The sequence below is a fragment of the Bacillus rossius genome, chromosome 13 (assembly GCF_032445375.1).
Source record: "Bacillus rossius redtenbacheri isolate Brsri chromosome 13, Brsri_v3, whole genome shotgun sequence".
NCBI classification, from domain to species: domain Eukaryota; kingdom Metazoa; phylum Arthropoda; class Insecta; order Phasmatodea; family Bacillidae; genus Bacillus; species Bacillus rossius.
In genome coordinates, this window is record NC_086340.1 from 15,442,940 (window position 1) to 15,469,905 (window position 26,966).

At 40.5% G+C, this 26,966-nt stretch overlaps 1 protein-coding gene across 3 annotated transcripts in view; it reads right to left on the bottom strand.

Moving 5' to 3' along the window:
• Positions 1-26,966, bottom strand: part of LOC134538266 (titin) — a 381,555-nt gene that overhangs the window by 129,845 nt on the left and 224,744 nt on the right. For all 3 annotated transcript variants that reach the window (XM_063379427.1, XM_063379428.1, XM_063379429.1), the window contains 2 exons: positions 5,528-5,706; positions 781-1,028 (listed from right to left, as the gene is read on the bottom strand). In XM_063379427.1, coding sequence (XP_063235497.1) covers positions 781-1,028; positions 5,528-5,706 — 427 coding nt within the window. The remainder of the gene's footprint in view (positions 1-780; positions 1,029-5,527; positions 5,707-26,966) is intronic.

Sequence of the window (26,966 nt, forward strand, 5' to 3'; positions counted from 1 at the left end):
TGATGGCCCCCCGCCAAAACAGGAGGAATAGTGCCATAATGGAAAACTACCTTATTTATTTAATATCGTGTTTATAAGTATGCAGTGCTGCTTCCTATAACCCATTTTTGGAAACATGTGTTTCTACTAGTGCGCGATCTGTTGAGTTGATTTATGACGGACTACAGAAAATCACCGCCACAAGTACTATCTGTAGCCTTTTTAAGTTAACCTAAGAAACAGCTAGGGGGTTAACAGCGCTACCTAGCGACGTATTCTATACGCTACTTCGAGAGCAAAGCAGTTGTACTCATTCCATGAAGTGTATAAATAAATATGGCAGAATTTCGTTTCGTTATGGCAGTTTTCCGTTTATGGTACTTTTCCGCCTTTTTTGAAGAGGCCAGACGGAATACTTCCACGATGGTAGTTTTTACATTATGGCAGTCCTCCGTCGCCCCCGACCGTCACGTCTTGCCAAGGGGTTACCTGCTTTCCCATACTGTCTCTAGAACGAGACTTTTAAAAAATAAAATAAAAAATTCCCCGTTTTCCAAAGTGCGTGTCCTGCGGACTTGAAACTCGGCGGTGAAGTTCACCATGCTACGGGCAACGCACAAGGGACGTCGCAGGTCCACCCACCATACTCGGAGGAGATCCTGGTGCGACCGTCACGTCTTGTCTAGGGGCTACCTGCTTTCCCGTGGCTCCCGAGAACGGTACTTTTAAAAATAAAAAAAAAATTCAGTTTTCCAAAGAGCGTGTCGGTGCGGACTGTGAGGTCGCAGCAAGGCTACCCACCGTACTCGGAGGATGTCCTGGTGCGGTCCGGCCGGGAGTCGAGCGTGCCCCGGTTAGCCAGCTCCCTCAAGGTGTCCAGCAGCAGGCGGCCCTCCTGCAGCGCCGACATGAGCGCCTCCAGCGCCAGCCGCCGGCAGTCGTGCAGCCGGGCCAGCAGCGCCTTCACCTCGCCGGCGTCCGCGGGAGGCAGCGAGTCGCGGCACGCCGCCTCCAGCGCGCGCATGCGGTCGTGGCAGTCCTCCGCGCGGCTGCGCACCGACATTACACCGTCACATCGCACTGTGCCATCGGCACTGACCACTAGCCAATGGCGTGCAGGGAGCTACTGGGTGGGGCCACACGAACGACTCACTCGGTGCACTCAAGACCTTAGGGATCGTCCATTCATCACGTGAGGCTCGAAAAGGGGGGGGGGGGGGGGTCGGGAAAAATCACGAAATATCACAAGGGGGGAGGGGGGGGGGTGTAGAGCGATATCACGTGCATTTATTTTTTTCGCGCGATTTCTACTTATACGCCTTTCCTTTATTATTTTTATGCCAGTGAGAATAAACCTGCAACCTTAATGTGTGTCTGGCCATTGTCATCACTGTGCTTAATTTTCCAGAATTAAATTAGATTATACCTATATTTAAAGATAATATTCTGAAATTTTTAAAAATATTTTGTACCAAAAAAAATACACGTGATTTATTGGGGGGGGGGGGGGGTAGTCTAAAACATCACCACAAATCACTAGGGGGGAGGGGGGGTTAAAAAATTGCTAATAAAACATCACGTGATTAATGGAATACCCCTTACAGAAGTAAGAAATATAATAACTAATCTGCTATCAAAATTTTTAAGGAGGCAAAGTTAACAACAAAAACAAAACAAAGCATTCTCCTGTACAGAAATGAGAATGCAGCTCTATATGAACTAAACACTGAGTTTGTGCAGCCAATTGCATTTTTCGGCACAATTGTAAATATTAATTTAAAAATTATTATTTTAGCAGTGATTTTGTAGATAAAACTTAAAACTTATTCCACTCACTGCACACTCCCACTTAATCTTTGTCAGGCTAGTTCCCCAATTCTTTCCCAGCGACATATCTGATTTTCGCCACGATCTCATGAGACAACGTGCAGGCTCATCTCATCCCTGCTTCTGTGCACGCCTGGGCACAGTAACAAAGCGCGTCGCTGTGACCAAGATCGCTTGTCCCTGCAGCTGTCCCTGTCCCTGTCCTTGTAGCTGTGTTCATAAAGTTGGGGGGGACAAATAATGATTTCGACGTCATGTAAACCCATTCCCCTCTTACTAAGATGTGGGGGGTTCCGGGGGTCCTCCACAAGGAAAATTTTGATTTTAAAAGTGCAAAATAGCGCTTTCTAAGCAGTTCTTGTATCTAAACATTGGATACATCGATGTTAAAATTATTATTGTTTCCTTAAGATGAAATTTGATGGGTGAAGAAGAAATTACAAATAAAGTTGGGCAGAATAATATTACAAAATAAAAATATCACGGTCTAGAAAGAAGTTGGGGGGGGGGGGACAGTCCCCTCCACCCAAAAAGTTCAGGGGGTCACGTCCCCCCTGTCCCCCCTGGTTCCTTCGTCCCTGGTACTGTCCATGGGCGTCGCAACCGGGGGGGACGAAGGGGAAACATGTCCCTCCCCCCAATAAAAAAAGTCTTCAATTTCGTCCCCTCCAATAATAATAGTGAATATAATCACTTTATTACTTATGTTTGTGTACATGTGAGAAATGTTCTTAATACTGCTGCGGCATTTAAGTGTAACATTCAGGTTTCTCCTGATGTTTAAATTAATGATTTTGTGTGGATATAGCACCAGCAGATATGTTAACTGTGTTTTTACAAATTTGTTCTCTGAAAATATTTTTTATAAAAAATAAATTATATATTGCAACCAACTATAATAAGAATATTTAGGAAAGAAAAATGCCTTCAAACCCCAAATTTTCCCGGGGGCAGACCCCCGGACCGCCCGCTTTTTTTCCCCAGGGGATGGATATTCCTCAACAACTAAATCAATTGCAGTCCCCCCCCCCCCCCCCCCCCAAAAAAAATATATCCTTTTGACGCCTATGGCACTGTCCATTGTCTTTTCCTTTCTTTTATTTTTGTGACTGGACTAGAAATATTCGCGTGCTACTTGACCATTTACATGTAAACAACTTTATCACTACAAAAATTGTGTTCGCAGTAATACTGGTTTAATGCATTTTTTTTTAGACACGCGCCATTGCAGTTTTGCACTGTTTACCATCCAAAAATTCAGGGAAAAAAATTAAGCAAAAAATATGAAGATGAAACATTATATTTTTTGAAATCTTCGTTTTTCTTTTTTTTTCGTAATTTTTCCATGACAAACAGTGCAGAAATACAATGGCGTATATCCAAAAAAAAAAAAAACTGCATTAAATGAAAATTCCCCATTGCATGAATCATTTAAAGAACGCAGTAATACTGGGTTCAGATACTTACCCGGACATTTATGCTTTGTGTTACTCCAGTGACTCCGATAGGTAATTTTTTATTTTTGTAAACTGTTCTCTGAATAGCTTCACATTAATAAGCATGATAAAAAAATAAAGTCCCATTATTGAATATTTGAATATATATTCATGTTTTAAAATAATTTTGCTTCAATTAAATATAAATTAAAATATAAATTTTCGTAAGAAATACTCAGTATTATCTCGAGGGAAAAAAAAAAGTATTTCACGTATGCAAAAATAACCATACCCACATGTTGTACAAAGTTACAATATATTTCTTGTAACAATACAAACTATTTCTTACGTTCATTTCATGAGAGAATGCAGTGGGCAATTTCGATTTAATACAATTCTTTGGTCATATGCAATTGCAATTTCGCACTATTTGTCAAAGGAAAATTTTCAAGGAATGCAAAAAAAAATAAGATTGCCTGAATCAGCTGATGTTTAACAGATGGACACAGCGACAGGACAGGAGAACACAGTAGGATTCCTATGACTATAGAGACCTGTAAAATTCGCGGATTCATTTCGCGATAGGATAGAGTCCAAATACTTTTGACATTATTTTGCTTCAGTAATTGGGCCACAGTTTATCTGAAGGACTCTGGGGCCAGTGAAAAAATCTTTAACAAAAGAATGAGCGAATCGCTATCGTTCCAAGTCAACAGGTGTTACGAGCCGGTAACCAATCAGCAGGTGTAATTTGCGCGAGTGATGCGTAGAGGAACATGGAGTCTATCCTTTAGGGATTTGAAATTGCGAATTGTACAGGTCTCTCTCTACCTATGACTAGGGACACCTGTATTTCGCAAATACATTTCGTGTCAAGGTATTTCACAAAACACTGTAGCTTTTTCTAAGAGTCATGGCAAATTATGAGGGTGCAGCAGTACGGTGACCACATTCTCATTGGCCCCGTCAAGAGCGGGACGACACCTCTCCCCAACCTCAGCCAATAACCACAGGAGAAAAGCTACAGTATTTTGTGAAACACCTTGACACGAAATTTATTCGCGAAATACAGGTGTCCTTACCTATGACAGAACAGTTGCGACGTTGCGTCTATTCCCGTCATCAGTAGAGACCCGGAAAATTCGCGGGTTCATTTCGTGTTATGCTAAAATTCAAATATTTATACCTTAGTGCTTGCTGCTTCTGTCATTGGTTCACTGTTAATCTGGAGGACTGAGGGCCAATTAGAGATTCTCACTCATAGAAGTGTCGAATCACAGGCCACCCGCTCGAGACGACTCGCAAGTCAGCAGCCAATGAACAGTTGGCATTTGCCCGAGTGTGTAGAGGATATATTGGAGTCTATCCTGGAGGTCATTGAACCCGCGAATTTTCCGGGTCTCTTGTCATCAGTAGAGACCTGCAAAATTCGCGGATTCATTGACCTCTAGGATAGACTCCACAGTCCTTTAAATACTCGCGGAAATGACACCTGTTCATTGGCTACTGACGCGTGAGACTTCTCAACTAGGCTGTTCGTAATTCGGCACTTTCTTGGTTTAGTGTTTCCCATTGGCTCACAGTTCCCCGGATAAAATGTGGGCCAATCGCAGAAGTGGTAAGAAGGTATAGTTGTTTTGATGCTAGCCTATCGCAAAATGAATCCGCGAATTTTGCATGTCTCTAGTCATCAGGCACGATCAGGCTAGGTGTTTCTTGGTGTCCAAAGGAATCTCTTGTGTATAAAGGCATGGGGGAGAAACTCTAATTACCGAGGCTGAGACCTAGTTTTTTGAAGTAGTTATGGGCCCGTCCGCTAGATATTAGTTTTCATAATATATATTGCTGACATAACTACATTAATTTATTAGGAGAAGTAATGCATAAGCTATTATCAGGCAAACAAACCAGTGAAAATTCACTCTATTTAGGTAGCCACTAATTTTGTGGTGTGTAATACAATGAGTTTTTGCACCTCCTACTCCTTTATTTATTACATGACGGTTTATTAAAAAAAAAAAAAAGAGCATTAAGTATTTTCGCATCGATTAAATTAGTTTTGCGCCGCCAAGAAGATAACTTAATATAACCAAAAAAAAAACCTATTAACTAAAAAAACTTTGTATGAGAACCTCTATTCCGATTTTTAATTTGCTGGTAGTTATGGGCCCGCCCAACAGATAGCGACACATGTAAGAGTCGCACTTGTTTATTTCCCTCTTGTTCTGTGGGTGAAGGTAAAGGCACAGTAGAGGAGGGCGAGAGAGAGAGACGACGGGGCCCACCTGTGGTAGGACACGTTCAGGTCGAGGACTTGCTTCCTCTGCTCCAGGTGCGAGTTGACGTCCTTCCAGGCCAGCCCCAGCGAGTCTGCCATGGCGGCGTACACCTCCGCGCGCGGCCTCTGGGTCGAGATGAGCTGGTCGGCCTGACGCAGCAGCTCCTCCACGGGGCTCTGCTTGCTCTGCAGGCCGGGGGGGTCAGAGGTCACCGGGTCACGACCAGGTCCACGACAAGCAACAGCTGCCCCCCAGGGTTCCAACGTGGAGGGAAGGAAAAAAAAAATTGGTTGTCTGTAAAGTCGCTTTACGGACGATAGTTTAACGTGACAACGTCATGACAAAACATTGATGAAACGATTGCATACTTTCAAGAATAAAATTTGAATCATTTTTAATTGAATCATCACTATTTCGTATGGATACAAAGAAGGAGTGAAATGAAATCTACAATTTAATTGATAAATTTTACTTTTATTTGCACTCATTAATTTTAATATGTTTATTACTTTAACGAAGAGCTTATTTTAACTATAACTTCTATACATGTTTGCCATTTAACTTCTTCCAATCTGTGTTATTCTGTTAAGGATAGGACGATGATAGGAAAAGTAGGAAACGAATGGGAGTGTTTCAAGTTTAATGTGCCTCGAAAAAAGTCAAATCGATGGTTGTTCCAATCGAGTGGAAGAGAGATAGATGCGGCGCAAGCGTACAATGAGCGTAACGGGACAAGGTGTAACGGGACAATGTGCGTAACGGGACACTTTTTCGTGCGTGCAGCCAGCGTTCATCGATTTATTAGACGTTGTCACGTCAATAAAGTTACACTCATATGTCTGTACCTCGGAGACATAACACAGTGTGTCCATTTTTGGGCAAAATGATCTTTTAACCACGAACCTGACCACCGTTTGACGTTCTTTCTTTCTAGCAGCACATGACACTAATGTCTACGATGTAACTAAAAATTCACTTATTTTCAGTAGAAAAAAAGTTGAGTAAATAAGAGAGGATCTCTTTAGAATTATTTAAAACTGCTCTCATGAAAAAAATATGTTTTTTTTTACATACTGTCTTATGCCTAAGAGGTACAGATATTACAAGATGGACCCAATTTAATTAATTCGTATTTAATGAAGTAGTCTATAAGTTGGACATGAACAATCTACGTACTAATAAAAAGAGGGATTTTCATTGTTTTTAAAAATAGGTTATGAATGTTCAATGTGTCCCCCCCATTTGCAGCACGGATAAACATCTAGGCGGTAGCCAAACACGTCCCACACGCGAAGAAGCATGTCTCGTGTAACTCAGATCACCGCGGCAGTGACACGGTGTTGCCAGTGTTTTATGATTGTAAGCAATACGGATTTTTCCGTTTCATTCATTGGAAGTGACCCGTGTCCCGCGATCAAAGATCCGTGTCCCGTGAACGAAGATCCGAGACCCAGTCGTTCAGCGCGAGACCCGAGTCGAATAGACTGGAAGGTACAAACACGGTTCAGTAAATCCGTGACCCGTTACCCGTGATCCGGGTCATCCACACCACGTGAATCCCGTCTACCTCAAGGCAGATGCTTGAAACCCCGGTCTCGGGATCCGACTCCAATGACCCGTGATTCGGATCAGCAAGTGTTCGTGCCGAGACCATCGGCGTACAGCCCAGAAGAGAACCGTATCACTGAACGGTGAACCGAAAAAAAAAAAAATAAAAAAATCGGCGGCTCTTTTCGAACACGTAAGGGCCTGTCCTTCGCTGCGGCAGTTCGCACAGCTTTACATTTACACTTTTTTTTTTCCAACGAACTTAACTACAGTAAACTCCCTATTATCCGCGGGCGGATGATCCGAGGTGCGGATTATCCGCGCATGCTACGAAAAAAATACAGCACATATGTAAATCTTTATTTTATTACAAGTGAGCAAATTTGAAATCTACCGACGAGTGTGTTGTGTGCAGTATACAGTAAAACGCCACAGGCCTTCTCGGAACTCACGCAGTAGGCTGGCATGCGTTGCTAGTTTTGTCTCTGTCGCACTTTGTTTCTAGTGTTATGGTTGAGCACTTTTATTTTACATTACTGAAATGTATTGTATGATAATTATTCTTATTCAATTCCAATACTAAAATTTTAGCATCATTTAAAAATTGTTGCTGTTAATTAATTAATTTATTTATTTATTTATTTATCGTCTTTATTGGTGGCGAAGTTAAGGCTTAACCACTTAACCACTTTTCTGTAATTACATCAAATAGTGGAATACTAAAAATTAAGCATGGTATAAGCAGATGTTGACTAAATATTAAGAGAACAAATTAACATTTTAACTTAATGTTCAAATATTAGCTATTACAAAAGATTCAACCATAACTAATTTAAAGTAATTAAAAATTAAGCATATACATACATAAAAAGGAAAGTGATTAAAGATACAGCAAATAGTATTAAAAAAAAGTGATGCTACATTAAAACCAGTCACTCGCCCATTCACACACAGATTCAAGCAATAGGGTAGCGGCGAAGTGGTCATGGTAAGCAGTTGTTACAAAGATGTTTTTTCAGCCTGTACTTAAAGGAAGCTAGATTTTTTGTTTGCCTTGTCGCTTGGTCTAATTTATTCGAGAGCCTGCTACTCACGGTTGCAAAAGATCCCGACAGAAATTTGGATGAATGCACTGGGATATATAGTTAATTGTAACTTTTACTGTACATAAAGGTCTATATTTTTAAGTTGAAATTAATGTTTCGTTTCTTTTGTTTCCCATTTTTTCGGCTCTTTTGCGGATTATCCGCGATTTAAACTTACCCGCGGCGGCCCTGCCACTTAATTTCGCGAATAATCGGGAGTGTAGGTCTGCTGTAGGTCACTTTCAACGCACAGCACAAGAATATCAACCACAACAACACTACAAGTGCATCACACCAAGCCATTCCGGTTTCTTGCGAGCTTCACTCCCCGCCGACACACGTTAACTTCCGGAAAGAGCAACAAACCCGACAGCCCGTGAGCTACTGTACCTGTACCGCCCTGCGCCGTCGAATCCAACGACTCGAAACCAAGCGCGGCTCCAGAGGAAGGGGCGCAGGGGGCGACAGCCCCTTCCAAGCCCAAATTTCACTTCTTGTTTCTTTGTAGGGAATATTACTGTTAACTTAATTACTTTCGTTAATGTGCTTAAACTCTTCTTTCGATCATAATTTGTACGAAAATACTAAATTTCAGTATTTGAGACCGTATATTTTGTGGATATCACAAAAGGGCAATGTCATGATTATTAACTGCATCCTCCTGTGTGTGAGAGAGCCCTGCCCGGGAGGTCTTGCTGGAGCCGCCATCGCTCGAAACTGCGTTCGGGTAAACGTTAACTAACCCCCGGTGATATGTGGAAGCTCTGCGGGGGGCGCTACTGAAGAGGCCTGTCTGCAGGGCCGGCGCGTCCATACAGGCTTTGAATATATATACTGTATAGAAGTCGCGAGTGGATAGGATTTACTCTACGTTTTTCAGGAGCGTATGATGAGCAGCTTGGGAACTTCACCGCTGCAGTGCGCTGCCGTAACGCCCTGTATCGTCTTAGTTGTTATTTACACGTTAGAGAGCAGCACTGTCGCCCGCTGTCATTCCCCGCACCCCCCCCCCCCCCCAATCCATCATTCACTGCGTTCAACAGGAGGGGGAAGGGGTGTGTGAAGAGTTTGACACTTGTCCGCTAGGGACCACCACAAGTCGATGCCCTAGAGATGGTGGCGATTGCGGCGGTGAATTAACCAACTACCTCAAAACCGTATTAGAAATTTTAACCTGGGCTGGCGACTTCTATACAGTATATATATTCAAAGATACAGGCGAACCAGGCAACCGCCTAGGGCGCCAAGTAGCTGGGGGCGGCGCAGCACGACACATAACAGCTGATATAATATGTTTAACTATTATTGAAACTAGATGAAAATGGATTTTTGTAACAGTTTGGAATGTTTATATTGATACAAGTAATTATTTAAAAGTCCACGGTGACCTGTTTATGAATTGTAACAAGTAAAAAAGTAAAACAAAAACACAAGCCTGCTTACAATTGATTGTTGACAAAATCTTAGGCTTACGTGATGTATTTTGAGGCAAGGAAAAAAAATTTTTTTGGGGTGTCCGGTTGGGGGGGGGGGGGGGGGGCATTAAGGTTTTTCGCCTAGGGCGCCAATTTACCTTGCCTGTCTGGACACGACCGTCGCTAACCCGTCGGTGCTCCGTCAAGGATGCTCTAGGAGGCAGGGACTCTTGGTCGATTTTCAAAAGTCGCACGTTTGCGGTCAAAGAGGTATTCATCCGGATGGTCGAAAGCCTCCGACGACACAGCGAGCCGAGCACACGTCGGAGGTCGCCATCTTGCAAACAACAACAACCTTCTCAGGGAACGACCGTCCCACGTAAAAAAAAAAAAAAGAAGAAGTGATTTACGCACCGTAAACGCGCCTTGCGAACATTACGTCACGGACATCCTTGGGCATATTATTGCCGAAGCGAGTCTCGGCCGTAGCGAACTCGCGCAAGCTAGCGCATAACTAACTCAAAGAGACGTTTGGGCGGGCTCTGAAGAAGGAGTTGAGTGGAAGAGGGGGAGAGGGAATAGAGACATTGGGAAGTAAAAAGAGTGGTCGCGCATGGCTGAGTCACGCGACTAAATGAATGCGTCGAAATTTCCGTATCTTTAATCATGCATGAATTCCGAAAACTTTTTTTTTTTTTTTTTTGCGAAATGGAGACCAAAGAAATGAGTCGTGCTAAACAAAAAACGTTACGACGTAATTCCCGACATTGAGAGCACCATGACGGAGTAGCTGAGGGCCTTCCGAAAAACCTTCCACAAATAATTCCAACCATGAAATCAACATTGGGATTTGTGAGCATCATTAGCCAAGCAGATTTTTTTTAAAGAGTTTAATTAAAAATATTTGTAAGCTTATTTTTTTATTTCGTAATAAAATTATTGACGGTAATTTTTTTATTATCCTCGAACTAACAACAAATATTTTTAGAGTAGAAACTATTTTTTGACAAAAAAAAATATCTTTCCTCAACTTGTTATATGCACATAATCAAATGAGTTACAAGTAAAAATTTTGTTGGGATATATATGTGTGTGTGTGTGTGTGTGTGTGTGTGTGTGTGTGTGTGTGTGTACCTATATATTACATATTATGAATATTTGTTTCGCCATACGCAAACAAATATATTTGTTTGTATCGAAAAAATATTTTTCTCTCTGTAGTTTCTAAGAAGATCCAGCTGCATGGAACCGCGAAGAACCGTTCGTTTATTTGAAGTTCAACGTTTGCTGAAAATACCGTAAATGTAACTTACTGTGATTTGTTTAACAGCGTACTTTGTACGGTCAGCCATTACTCGACTCACGGAACCTTGATTTGTTGAGCCAGGACAAAGAAACTCTCTTTCGGAAACACGATTTTGAAACCAGACGTCTAGCTGCTCAGGAAAACACGAAGGTGTTCAACTCGGGGACGCACCACAACGCCGAAATGCCACAACGCCGAAATGCCACAACGCCGAAATGCCAAATTGACCACAACGCCGACAGCTAGAAAACTGCTGTGTACCACAACGCCGAATTACCACAACGCCGAAATACACTAACGCCGAAAAATGTCATTGCAGGACTGCCACAAAGGTTAGGTTAGGTTAGACTAGGTTAGGTTAGACTAGGTTAGGTTAGGTTAGGTAAGGTTAGGTTTGATTGTGGTATTTCGGCGATAAGGTACATTTAAGAAACACACACAAATTCATTCAGTTGTTATTTAGGCGTTGTGGTACACAGCAGTTTTATAGCTGTCGGCATTGTGGTCAATTTCGACATTCGGCGTTATGGTATTTCGGCGTTGTGGTAACGACCCGTTCAACTCCAGCTACGTTACCTGCGCTAATAAGGAAGAAGGGGGGGGGGGGGAAGTTACCTCGCAGGGTGGAAAAAAAGAAATTTGCAAATGGGGCTAGGTCTGGTTTATTAAGTACACAAGAACGCGAGACGTAAAATGTTCAGCAACCACAACACTGTATAGTAGCGATTTATAAACGACGCGCAATAATGCAACGAAAAAAAAACAACGTATTTTTCATTTCAACTTCCAACTTTCTTGCGCAGATATACTCGTGAAACTACATCGATATGTTTCTAAAAATATTCAGTGTTAATTAATGGTGCCAGGCTAGAATCCATAAACGTGTGCGTCATCAAGTAGATGTCTTGTGTTCATTGGCTGCTGCCTCATGTCACCTCTCCCGGTCGCACAAGATTCGATCACATGTTTTTCCCGGGTTTTTGTCATTGGTAGGGACAGGAAAAATTCGTGGGTTCAATGACCTCCAGGATAGACTCCACAGTCATCTGCATACTAGTGAAAATGTCACCCGTCAATTGGCTGCTGATTGGCGAGACTTCTCAACTCAGTCGTCTGTAATTCGGCACTCATGGGGTTAGGGTTTCTCAATGGTTCACACTTCTCCAGATAAAATGTGGTCCAATCTTGGTAGCGGTACATAGATGTACTTGTTTGGATTTTAGCCTAACGCGAAATGAAACCGCGAATTTTACCGGTCCTTAGTCATTGGCTACTAGTACTTCAGGTAGTGTAAAAAAACACGTGATACAATGACACGAGCCATTCAGGTGTTAAAACATTTACAACTGATACTCTCGTCAGACGATTACGTGTATTTTTTTAGGGATCGAAACATGACCCGCTCAACAGGAAACTTATCACGTGACAGAGTAAGTCGAGACGGATAAGATTTACATAAGCCCAAAATTTTTACAGCCGGCAGGGTAAGGTAATGTGATTACTTATCAGGAGAGAAACGTAGATGTCGAGTCTTCATTAATTCGCAAATTAGAATGCAAACCTTCACACCCAAGATGGTTAGAGGTAAGGAAATTTCGTGGATTCATTTGGTTGCAAGTTAGAATGCAAACCTTCACATTCTCGCACCGTGTTAATAATTGGACCGCAGTTATCTGGACACGCCCCACTACGACCCTGAGCCAACGATGCCCAGCTAGGAGAGAAGTAAGCGAACCAGGTAGTGCCAATTAACAAGGATAAAAATGTTCTCGCCAATAAATCAAACCAACGGGAAAAGCAAACATGGTTTGAAAACACCTATGACTTTGAATTCTACCCTGAGGCCAAACTAATTCACAAAATTTCCGGGTCTCTACCCATCAGAGAGTAAAGAAAATGTAACGTTCAGGATTGGGGCGCTCGAGTATGGACAGGGGAATGGGGAGGTGGAGGAAGAAATAAAGTAGAGATACAGACAATTGTTACACTGTTTGCAGGGGTTTTTTTGAACGCCATGTTTGTTACAATATTGTGAACCTCCAGTGCGAACTTCCATTGTGTACATTGCACCTATTTAGTTTTATCGTTTAAGTAGTTTACCGAAAAGTGAAGTTTCGCTTATAATGCGCATGGCGGCCACACAGTTTTATTTTTGTGGGAAAGACTAAAAAAATCTACACAGAAACAAATATTCCTTTGGAAACCAGTTGCCAAGAAATAGTTTGTAATACTACAAGAACGATATTATATACATTTTACAACACGTGGCTATGGTTATTTCAGCATATATTAAATACGTTTTTCAAAATAATACTGAGTATTTCCTACGAAAATTGGCGCGTGATTTTATATTTCAATTGATGTTTCAATTCAAACGTTATTTTCTTTTTAACAATGGCACAGATAATTGAGTATCCAACAATTTGACTTTATTTTTGTTTTATCGCGCTTATTATGTGCGCAGTTAATACTGGAAAGCTATTCAGAGAACTGTTTACAAACAACATTTACTATTGGCGGTACTGGGACAACACAAGACATAAATTCCCGGGTAAGAATCTGAAACCAGAAATATTCGGACTATGTTTAGTAGCGATTCATAGGGACCGCAAAAATTCGCGGGTTCAATGACCTCTAGGACGAACTCCATAGTTCTACGTACACTCGGTCAAATGCCACCCACTCATTGGCTGCTGTCTTGCGAGACGTTCCAGCGTAGCAGCCTGTGATTCGATAAAGCTTTGGTTGGGTGTTTCTCGTTGGCCCAGAGTCATCCAGGTGAGTTGCAAACCAATAGCAGAGGCAGAACTGAGGTATAAAGATTTGTATTTTAGCCTATCGCGAAATGAATTCGCGAAAATTTCCGGTCTCTAGCGATTCAGTTGTTTTCGTGTGAATGTACAAATGTTCAAATATCTGTAATTTCACACGGAAAACATTTACAGTGTAGACGGAGGGGAAGACGACGATGGAACTATCGCTGAGGGGTCATCTTAAAGCGGAGTGGAAGAACAAGATCGAGACACGCGATAAAATGACGCGCTGGAAGGAATGACGTAAGACATGCGAAGACAACAGACGAAGTGAGGGGGCGCCACGGGAGAGAAACGCTGCCTCGCGAAATGGAAACAACGGCTCAAGTTCCCGTCACACTGTCAGATTTACGTCTCAAATATTCATCTTGCAACAAAGCATGAGAGGGAGATATCGGACGAACCGCACGATTTGTCAATTTTCTCCATTAGAGGTTTGACAGATATCTTCAAACATGTGCTAAAAGCACTGTCACACTGTCCAACACCTTCGAAAATGTTTGGTCAAATAAAGGCGGAGGGTTATTACGTCACAGAAAAAACGTCACTAGCGCGGCCATGACTGTTTGAGAAGTTTGAATGACATGATTTGCATACAACAGAACGGGTTCTAAAATATGCTGGATGTTGGCTGTAAACCTACCAATCAAAATATTGCCAAGCGAAAACGGAAATGACATCAGTATACGTCACAAAGAATCTTTAAAATGTCGACGAACGCAATGGGCGATTAAAGAGGATATAAAAGTGAAATAACTAAAATAATGTTAATATGAATGTCGTATGCGACATAATTTTATGTGTGAAAATAAAATTATATTTATGTAACTTAAAAAAATCCCTGAATATTTATCTTGCTATGTAACGTATATTATCGTGAGTTTAATTTATACGTGAAAAAAATAATTTTAAAATTCACAAATATCATTAGAGTCCCGAAAATTTCGCGGATTCGCTTACTTCTCTCCTAGCTGGACATCGTTGGCTCACGGTCGTAGAGGGGCGTGTCCAGATAACTGCGGTCGAATCATGAACACAGTGCGACAGTGTGGAAATTTGCATTCTAGCTTGCGACTAAATAAATCCGCGAAAATTCCGTGGCTCTAAATATCATAACAAGTTCAAAAATTATATCAATGATGCGTTATTTATAGAGACCGGAAAAAATCGCGGATTCATTTCGTGATAGGCTGAAATTCAAACATGTGTACAATTCTGCTGGTTCTTCTATTGGCTCGCAGTTTAACTGGAGCTCTCTGGGCCAATGAGAGACTATCGACCAAAGAAGCGTCGAATCACAAGCTACCCAGTGGAGACGCTTCACAATTTAGTACCCAATGAACACGCGTGTTTACTTGAGAAATGCAGAGGATAACGGAGGCTATCCTAGAAGCCATTGAATCCACGAATTTTTTCGGTCCCTAGTTATTTAATATCAAAATGAGATTAAATTTGAAAAGTTTCAAATAGCTCAGACCAAAAATAAACTTTGATAGTGTGACATTATTTAAAACATATTCAAGGTTAATTGTACAATTTTTTATTTTAATGGAAACAGTTGGAAGCCATTTTCCGTCCAATACGGGATGGTCAGAGAGAGAACCAAGCGAATCAGGTAGTGCCGATGAACAAAGATAATAAAAAATGGTTGTCTGTAAAGTCGGTTTACGGACGATAGTTTAACGTGACAACGTCATAACAAAATATTTATGAAATGATTGCATACTTTTATGAATAAAATTGAATAATTTTTATTTAATGATCACTATTTTGTATGGATACAAAGAAGGAGTGAAATGAAATCTACAATTTAATTGATAAATTTACTTTTATTAGCACTCATTAATGCAAATATGTTTATTAATTTAACGAACAGATTAAATTAACTATTATACGTGTATTATACGTGTATTAACTTTTATACGTGTTTGCTATTTAACTTCTTCCAATCTGTGTTATTCTGTTAAGGGTGGGACGATGATAGGAAAAGTAGGAAACGAATGGGAGTGTTTCAAGTTTAATGTGCCTCGAAAAAGTCAAATCGATGGTTGTTCCAATCGAGAAGAAGAGAGATAGATGCGGCGCAAGCGTACAATGAGCGTAACGGGACTAAGCGCGTAACGGGGAAATGTGCGTAACGGGACAATGAGTAATCATTTTTCGTGCGTGCAGCCGGCGTTCATCAATTTATTAGACGTTGTTACGTCAAAATGTTCTCGGTAGGAAGTAAACGAATGTGTTGAGCACACACACCTGCGAGACATCGGGTGAACACGACCTCACTCTTCCGGCTCTGGAAGTCGACTGACAGGTGACAACTTGTTCAAGCTTGGCACCGACTGTCTTAACTGATCAGGCTATCGGGAGCATTACTTCATAACTAGAGACCTGCAAAATTAGCGGATTCATTTCGTGATATGCTACAATTCAAATAATAAATTTTACCTTAGCGCTGCTTCTGCAATTGGTCCACTGTTAATCTGGAGTAATGAGGGCCAATTAGAGACCCTCGCTCAAAGAAGTGTCGAATCACAGACACTCGGTCGAGACGACTCACAAGTCAGCAGCCAATGAACAGGTGGCATTTGCCCGAGTGTGTAGAGTGTAGTAGAGTCTATCCTGGAGGTCAATGAATCCGCGAATTTTGCAGGTCTCTATTCATAACTTGAGACCCGGAAAATTCGCGGGTTCAATGACCTCCAGGATAGACTCCAATATCCTCTACACACTCGGGCAAATGCCAACTGTTCATTGGCTGCTGACTTGTGAGTCGTCTCGACTGGGTGGCCTATGATTCGACACTTCTATGAGTGAGGGACTCTAATTGGCCCTCAGTCCTCCAGATTAAGAGGCCGTGTCACAAATTTGCGCTCCTATCTATATTAATGTTATTTTAAAAGGCAGTTTTTCTCAAAGTCTATAAGAGGTAGGGGCCGGAAATTTTGCCTACTGAAAGTATACAATACATTTAACATAACCGCTTTTTTCAAATTTATTTATCATATCATATATTATTTCTGTGATGAAAATAATATTATCAATATTTTGATTTGTCCAGATACATTGAAATTTTGCTTATATTTATAATTATTTAGCAAAAACTGAAAACGCCATTGAAATGTATTGCACATTACCTTCCGATCAGTGTCTTCATGATCATGATGGGTTTATAAACCTGGGTGTAATCAAGTCTTTAACTATTACATGACAACATTTATACTTAATAATTTGGAGATATGCCTTTTCTATCCTCAGCCCCTGAGCTTTTACTATCTGGTCTGGCGACCGACCTGACACTCTTCAACCACCCCAGGGGTCTCCGATTACACATCTTATCAAAAAAAAAAAGCTGTTCGTTCATTTGTTTTTGTGTTCGAGCGAAGGTTTACTTCTCCATTAGTGCCACAGAATTCACACATTTATGCCAAGGGAATATTCCGCTGATGTGACGCCATACGAATGTATTATTCGCGACCATACAACTTTTTTGTTTGTCATCGGGAAAATGACGCCGCAGTTTGATTTTTTGTGGTGATATAAAATAAATTTTCTTGGAATGTTCATTTTAAATTGAGCATTTTTAAATGTCAGCGTAGAATATGCTTATCTGCCCATTTTGTTTCTTTCCATAATAATGAGTAAAGTTAACATTGTCATAGACATTTTATTATATTCGTTTGCCGTCCAAGTACAAATGTCACACTATATCGCACGTAATTATATTTTTTTACTAATTTGTTAGTTGTCATTTTATTTAAGTTATAAATAACATTAATAAAAATTATTACTTAATAGTCCAGAATATAGATTGAGTTATTATTCATTTAATAGGGGTTTAAAATATGGTACTACATACATATTTATATTATCTTGTTGTCTTCTTTGTAACTTTAATGGAAGAATGGCATTTGGTATGTATGTTAACTCACAATGAAAATACTTCAGAAGTACTCAATTAACAGTGAACAACCTAGGGCCTATACTAATTTCATTATGTTCATGAAATATAATTGATATTACTAATAATGAACTGTATGTGTTTTGCGTAGAGATATCGTACGAACTGTATGTGGTACAGACCAACATTAGCTAAGACTCTGTAAATAAGTAATTTCAGTTAATGTGTAGAGAATATTAAAAGTTAGAAATAAATATATATATAAAACAATGCAGAGTTATCAGCATAAAAATAGAAGTTGTTTTTACGTAGCGCCTACTGGAATGTATATTTTGTGTTGAATTATGTGGTATGATTAGTATTCTCTTATTGTAAGTGTGTTTTGTTAAAATCTTATAAAACATCACTTACTGTTGAAGGATTTTCATTTTTTTTTGTGATGATCTTACTTAAACAAGTTTTAATTATATTACACATGTATATTTTAAAAGCATTTTAATGTATACTTATAGAATTGTAATAGGCTTTATACGGACTCTCACGATGCATGTGAGCATCTATAATTAATAGAGACCGGAAAAATTCGCGGATTCATTCGGCGATAGGCTAGAAGTCAAATACATATACCTTTTAGATGATTTTGCTATTGGCTTACTGTTCATCTGGACGAATCTCAACCAATTATAAAACACCAACCAAAGAAGGATCGAATCACAGACAAACAAGCTGAGACGACTAACAAGTCAGCAGCAAATGAACTGCCATTATTTGCCCGAGTGTACAGGGGAATGTGCAGTCTATCCTGAAGGCCGTCGAAACCGCGAATTTTTCCGGTCCCTAATCTACATCAATATTATGGCCGTTTCACAAGATCAAATATTTATTGAATTCAATCTGTTGCATTCATTGTACATGATTTTCGATATGTACATTGAATTCAATACAAATTGAAGATGTTACTCAACTAAGCTTATTCTTATTAACTTATAAGTATTTTGTTTGTTCAGTACATAAAAGTAAAAGATTCGTTATTATTTAAATAATGAGCATCTTTAAGCAATAACGTTTTCAAAATATTTACATAAACATAATGGAATATATTTTTTAAATACTTTATATCTACGATCACATCAACGGCAGTATTATGTAATGAATGAGGTAATGAAATATCTTGAAAGGATATTTTCTTCTCTGTAAAGTAAATTTGTAATGCAGCCCTCTTAATGTTAGTCTTGTGAGTTATTTCGTCTTCTAATATGCTACAGCAATGTATAAAATTAAGTTTTGTTAGTGTTTTAGTCTTGTGTAATGTTAAAGTGTAATGTGATAAATTCAATAATTTTTTTGTAAGTTCGTATTCATAAAGGTAGGCTACATATCGTATTAAGATAAATAGTATAATATTTGTAAATTTAAATTCTTTGAAACAACGTCGATAAGAGGTTCACCTACCTCTGTTAAACTGTATGATGGTGCATTGTAAAAAATTAGGTAGTCTGACTTAAGTGAGATTGTATTTAGATTGTGTGTGATGCATATGCAATATCTAAGCATATGCATTTATGTTATTATCCTTTTAAAACGTTACATGATGAATTTCGTATACTTTTTAATGTCAACTAACATTATTTATCACGGACTATTACATCCAGATAAAGAATAATTACCACATGTTTGAAGATTAATTGTATTCCGATACGTTTAAAGTATTAAAATTTTTAGATTCGACTCATACCATAGTTGTATAAGTGAGGTTTCTTGATTCTGAATCCCTGCATCCGCAATTTCCTAGTGAGCCGCCGGTCAGATTGTCATCCTCTCAGATTGTCGAGGAACCAGATACATTTTTCGTCGAGTAAACTCGAGCTGTCAACCTTCCCACTAATCCTGTGATAAGGGTATATATAGTAGCTTTATCACGCGCTGCGGCTACAGTTCCTTCGGTTGAAAAAGCCACTAAATCTCACTGTTAAAAGAGAGAACTTCTAGAGCAGAATATTGGAAATAAACATTTACTGACACGGCCTCTTAACAGTGAACCAATCACAGAAGCAGCACTAAGGTATAATTATTTGAATTTTAGCATAACACGAAATGAACCCGCGAATTTTCCGGGTCTCTATTCATAACACATGTATAGGGGCATGCATTTTTCTGAACGTCCATAAAACTGCAACGAGGTATGCCCGCACCAGTGGTTTCTTCCTTGTGTTTGGCGGCCATCTGCGAGAGAAGTCCGTTGTCTTATTTCACCGAGCCAATCAGGACGCGTTTCCTTCCGCGCTGAACTGCCGTGATTGGTGTTGTAACAATCGACATGTGAGTAAAAGAAACTCACGCAATCACGAAACACAGTAATCGCTACAGTGTTTTAACTTTCAGCCAGTCTCGGAATCTTTTCGCGAAATATGCGTCGGCAGTTGCCGTTCATTTAACGTAATTTTTTTTTTTATCTCACACTTCGTACTTTTCAACCCAAAACTAGGGACACCTGTATTTCGCGAATACATTTCGTGTCAAGGTATTTCACAAAATAGTATAGCTTTTCTCCTGTGGTTTATTGGAGGTCGGCGAGAGGTGTCGTCCCGCTCTTGACGGGTGGCCGATGAGAATGTGGTCACCGTACTGCTGCACCCTCACAATTTGCCATGACTCTTAGAAAAAGCTACAGTGTTTTGTGAAATACCTTGACATGAAATGAAATCGCGAAATACGGGTGTCCCTACCCAAAACGGAATAGGAGGACGGTCGCGGTTCCTAGCCACTGATGTTTTTAAGGTTTACGTAGCGGGTGAAAGAAAGGAAAAAAGTGCGGGGAGGGGCGAGTGGACTGCTTGTCTTCGGGAGAACCGCCGACCTCCCCACGCCGTCGCGTCGCTGTGGGCAGCGGAAAGCTTCCAGCGAGACGCGCCCCACGCCAATCAGGCGCGCTCAATCAGCCTCGTCGCTGGGCTGACACCAACCCGCGCGCACGCTTTCTTCATCCCCCCCCCCCACCCCCACCCGAGAATGTTCTCGGTCGTTCTGCACCACGTCCCGTCCACGACGGTGCCACGAATTCGGCCCTGGCCAGGGCTACACTTGTAAATCATATATTTTTTTTATAAATGTAAAAATTACTGATATTTAGAGACCGGAATAGCCGGATAGGCTAAAATACAAATCGTTATACCTCAGTGCTGCCTCTGCTATTGGTTCACAACTCACCTGGATGACTCTGGGCCAATGAGAAACACCTAACCAAAGCTTTATCGAATCACAGGCTGCTACGCTGGAAAGTCTCACAAGACATCAGCCAATGAGTGGGTGACATTTGACCGAGTGTACGTGGAACTATGGAGTTCATCCTAGAGGTCATTTAACCCGCGAATTTTTCCGGTCCCTACTGATATTTAGGGGGCATGCATATTTCGCGAAAAGATTCCAAAGACTAGCTCAAAGTTAAAAATACTGTGGCGATTACTATGTTTTGTGATTGGGTGAGTTTTTTTCCAGGTGCGTGTCGATTGATAGAACATCGATCACAGTAATTCTGAGCGGAAGCAAACGCGTCCTGAATTTCTCTGTTAAATAAGGCAAAAACTTCTCTCGCAGACGGCCGCCAATCACATGGAAGAAACCGCTAGTGCGGGTATACCTTGTTGCAGTCTAATAGGCGTTCCGATTTTTGTTTTCGCGAGAAAAAAAAAAGCCTGTCCCTACTGATTTTTTGTTAATTTTAACGTTTACGTGAAAACAGGCTGTGTTCGTATTGATACTGGGTTCGGATTCTTAACGGGGCATTAATGCTTTGTGTTTTTTTCCAGTACCTACAATAATTAAAAGTCATAGGTAAAATTTCCCTGAGGGGCTTTTCAGTATTTACTGCGCGCATTAATAATCATAATATAAAAAAACTATGTTCAATTGAAAAAAGAGTATTATGTCACGTATTTCATATATGTAAACAATTACCATAGCCACGTGTTGTACAAAGTTACAATATATTTCTAGTAGTATTACTAAACTATTTCTTGGCAACTTGTTTCAAAAAAAAATCTTTTGTAAAAGTACAGAAACATATCGTTTTTGTTGGAGACCCAGGAATTTTGAGGATTCTTTTGGCCGCAAAGTAGACTGCCAACGTGGATACTATTGAATTTATTTGATGATTAGAGCCGAACTGTGGGCCAAGTCAGCTACCAGATAGCAATGGAGAGGCCGAATCACATCGGACGACTCCAAAGAAGGAAATTTTCTACAGTTATGAAATCAGCCAATAGGAAAGTAAATGCTGGTGCACTATACATATACGTAGCACAGTTAATTTCAGTGTGACACCAAATTAATCCGCGAAATTTCTGAGTCTCTTAGCTAGGACCATGTATTTTTCGCGAAAATATTTCCAGACAAGCTGGGTGTTAAAACAAAAAACTGTAGCATCAACTGTGTTTGGTGATTGGTTTAGTTTTTTTTTCCAGGTAGGTACGTGTCTACTGTCGGCAAACCAAACAACTTTTTTGGCGCTATGAGAGTAAAATTTCAAGGCAGAATTTTAAATGCAACGTTTTCGTGAAACATTGTTGTGAAACGTTTATGACGCGGCAATGGTGGTTTGACAGATAAAAAAATTACAAGAAAGTAATAATAACATTTCCAAAATTCGTATGATCTCAAACATATGCAATTTGGACGAAAGGTATACGCAGAAACTATTTTGTGGTGAAAAGGGGGGAGAGGACGATAGAACCACTTTGCCCGATGATTACTTTTAAATTCTTTCTTTTTGTGGATACTAATGATCAACTCTGTAGGATTTCGGGGTAGGGGTGAGATTTTGGTGAGAGAGGGGATATTCAACAAACAACCCCCCCCCCCCCTTCCCGTTTACCACCCCTCACTGTTTTCCCCATAGCGTGCGCGCCTGGCAGTAAATTAACAAAATACATCGGTCTCTCTAGTCTTGGCTTTTTTTTTATGCGAGCGCTTACGTTTATGTTTTTTTTCCTACACTGTTATCCCGCCAATTTGTGAAATAAATGTTTTGAGAGTCAGCTCGTAGTGAAAGCAACTTTAAGCAGCTACAAATTGATTTCTTTTTCTTTTTTTAATTTAATATCGCGTGCAAGCAATAACTATCATTTTCAACATAGCAGCGAGGCTTTTATGTTCTAGAATCTTAACGGCCTTCGACCAGCTTCTGCTGGCCTCTGGCCAACCCGACACTGGTAACTTATGACGTCACGTCCTGTCACATTAACAGCGGCGGCGAGCGTTGTGGGAAGGTAATTTTTTCATTCAGAATCTATTAGGCCGTGACGTAATGGACAAACATAACATTGGAGGGCGGGGTAAGGAAAGAGAAGAATGGAACCATTACAAGATACTTTTCTTTTTCTTTTTAGCGCGCAGATATCGAAGAGAACGATGTTTCAAAGCAAAGCCAATGCAAGCTAATAATCATTTTACATTTTTGAAAATATACTTCTTTAAGAACGCTGAGGATGAAAATTTTAGTACGCACTATAATGCGCGCGCAGCATACAACGGGAATCCAACGCACATGTGCGTTCCGTCCAGTTGTGTTTTGGAACGCAAGATATAAAACGTTCTTTTCAAACGAATTAAAAAAAAAGGTTCATGTAACAAAATTTTAAAAAAATATACATATTTGCATATATATATATATATAATACTGAAATACAAGCGAACAAATTCTTGGTTTTTTTTTTGTTTGTGAAATGCTGAATCCCGCCATATTTTTTCTCTTTTTTTCAGGTTTCCTTATCATTTATAAGTCGATAAAATTGTTTTAGAACACACGTTGGGTCGGTTTATTTACCAATTAACTTGGTTCGCTGATAAACGTTACACGATCTCTTCTTTTTGATGTTAACTGCGTGCTTTTATTCAAACATGCCAAATGAGTTTAACATCTAAAGCGCGTTAATAAGTAAATGATCCAGGTTTCTTTTTAACATAAAAATAGGTACTCATCAAATTAATGAATTTTGTTCTGGTAAGAAAAAAAAGTCTGATGAAACAGTGTAGCAAGTAAGGGAAGTAATTTCAAGAACAGGGCGAACCGAACATCCTACGTTTAGGAATACATAAAATTATATTGGCCCTTCATGCAAACCTACCAAAAACTTATAAGAAACCTATCAATGATTCAAAAGTTATGTACCGAAAAATTCACACATATATATATACATACATACATACATACATACATACATACAGACATACAGACATACATACATACTGTTACCTAGTCGTTGGAAATTAGAATGGCAACAAGAGCTTAAGGAAACACAGAGCAATGTATAACACATATTTAGTACGGCATGTACAGAGATTTATTCACACATTATACAAACACATATAATCCTCATACATTAATATAAATTTTCTTATTATGTTGGCTGTTACACATTACTGCTACAATTCATGTTCCAGCGATTACCAACAAAACACCTGAAATAAATTTATACAAAATTACGTACCATTCACTACTTTTTAAACATTTTCTCATAACCACACGAATTATTCCTCAATAAATAATTCTAACTGGACCCTTTTCTTTTAGTTATAATTACAAATTCTTTTTAATACAAAATACTTAAACCTTCACTTACAGATCAAAATTAGACATTGTTTTAACAGTACCAGAGACTTAGGAACGAGATATTTCTAACACAATTTAAATTTCAACACTTCTCCCCAAATAAAATTGGCTAAAATCTTCAGTGTCGTTTAAGTGATAGCGGCGAGTGTTTTTTTATTTCCGTTGATCCTTGACCTGAACACCCCAGTCGGACCGGAAACCATCGACGGAGCGAATTTATTTATTCTACCTCTGCCACCGTGCTGATTCCCTGATACTTGCACATTTTCGCCGGCTCTTAATTCACACTATTTGGTAATAAAACGAACACTATACTAGTGCAGAGAATTGGAGACAAATCACCTAACATGCTGTTGCTTGAAATTATTTTAAAACAGTTTTTCATTAAAAATTTACCTCCTTGTTTATGTTCATAGGTAGTCTTAAACGCCACGACTGATAGTCCCGCTAATGCCACTGCACTACGCCCTTAACGTTTTAATCAAGTAGTAGCACCTTTTATTTTCACCGTATTAATAGAACGAGAAAATATATATATATATTTTTTTTTTTAAGTATTGCTGAGCAGAACTCTGTTATGCTCCTAGTCGCAAACCACTTCATGACCCTCGGCGGAATTTTCTATGTTCCCCTTGGTCATTTTACTGCAAAGTCCGACACATACTTTTTACTTCCAAAGTCCCGTGCCAACTTGCAAATTGTTACTGGGCTACCACTGAATTATTACCAAGTCCGTAACTGACTTGTATAATTTGCGGCCTCTCTTACCGCCTTTTTCGGGATCCGTGCGCAGCTTGAAGACCTCAGCGGGCAGCCTTTCGGCGTCGATGATCGAAGGTGCGGGTCGTGGTCACCGCATTATTCACGCAGCCGGTTGAGAGAAGACTCTGTGGAACTCGTGCTAGCAGCCTGCTTATATACTCGCTGCGCTCCATACTAAAACAGCGAGGAATATTCTGGACATCCTGAATCGGAAACGCGGCTCGGAAACTTCCGACCACGTCCACGTGCTCCGATCAAAGGCGATTCGGCACGAGTGGACCCGAGGATCTGCTATCCAACGCGCATCAATTGAAATTCGCGCGCCGAGTCCGTGCAGTGTATGGCGGGTGGTATCCCACTAGCCCGCAGGGGCGAGTTTCCTCGTTACGCAGTACCAACCTGCGTAACAATACATACATACATAAAACCGCCAGTTCGTTCACGTTGATTTGGAGATCTCGCTTCGCTCGGTCGACTAATTTGTGCATCATATCTAGAGACCGGAAAAATTCGCGAATTCATTTCGCGATAGGCTAAAATATAAATCCTTATACCTCAGTGCTGCCTCTGCTATTGGTTCACAACTCACCTGGATGACTCTGGGCCAATGAGAAACGCCCAACCAAAGCTTTATCGAATCACAGGCTGCTACGCTGGGACGTCTCACAAGACAGCAGCCAATGAGTGGGTGGCATTTGACCGAGTGTACGTAGAACTGTGGAGTTCATCCTAGAGATCATTGAACCAGCGAATTTTTCCGGTCCCTAATCATATCTCATCCATGGCGAACTCTATTGTGGTCGAAAAAACACGTATTTTGGGGAAGTATTTTATCATGACTTGTAATGAAACATCGCAACATTTTTGGAGTGATTTCGGGAAACTGTGGGAAACAGGTTACAGAGATCGCCGGAATGTATGTCCTAGGATGAAAGCACGGCGTCTCACCACTGCGCTGCACAGTTGATTTATGCTAACAAAGCGAAAATCGTGCAGGCACTAGAGCCACGAGACATACAAAAAAACTAGAACAGTTTTTGTGGACTGCATTGTTCGAAACCCGGACTACTTGGCGACAGCGTGATGGTGTTCATAGACGAAGGGAACTTTCACACTCTATGGAAAGTTAAATCGCCACAACGTTCGCATCTTTGGGGTTCGGGAAACACACCGACAATGTTCGGGAACGTGACAAGACACCACGTCCAGAAGGTTAGTGAGAAGCGTGAACTCACGAGAAACAGAGGATCAGTGGACCTTTTTTTTTCTTCCTTAAAATGTAACCGGGTACATCGATCTGGTCAAAGCTAGAGGAATTCTCCGTTCCAGCAGCTTCTTCCTCAACAGCTAATTTTTTTTTTCCCTCCAGCAAGACGGTGCACCACCACACTGGAGTCGGAAAGTCCACGGGAGTTTCTTGACACGACACGGCCTTCCCACAGCGAGGGACCGATGGTGGACCAACCAGGCGTCCACCGCCGTCTTCAGACACTATCCCTCTTAATTTATTCTCGTGGAGTTTGGGGGGCATCCATTTATCACGTGAGGTGTTTTATTTTAATCTATACCCCTCCCTCCCCATTGGTGACATTTCGCGAGATGTGGTGGGACCTCTCCTCCCTCTCACGTGAGATTTACCATATAATTGTTATATAACTTAATTTATTTACATGTATGTTTATGTATTTTACTACATACCACTAAGTACCTAAGCGTTAATACTGATGGAATAAGAGGAATTGAATTTAAGAGCAAGGTCATGTATAGCTAGCCTTCCATCATGCGCTGGCATCATCAGGAAAAAAAAACCCAGAGGAAATGCTGGAATTGTTGTTTGGATTAAGCCATGGCTGACACATCACAAAACTCCCTCCACCTCTTCCTCTCTTTTACAAACCCAAACTCAATTTCCCTGCATTGTGTTGCACGGGAGCGAGTGTCACGACCTGGCCGACAGCTACAACAAGCGGCGGCTCTCTGACGTCACACGGAGCCCCACAACGCCGCGCGC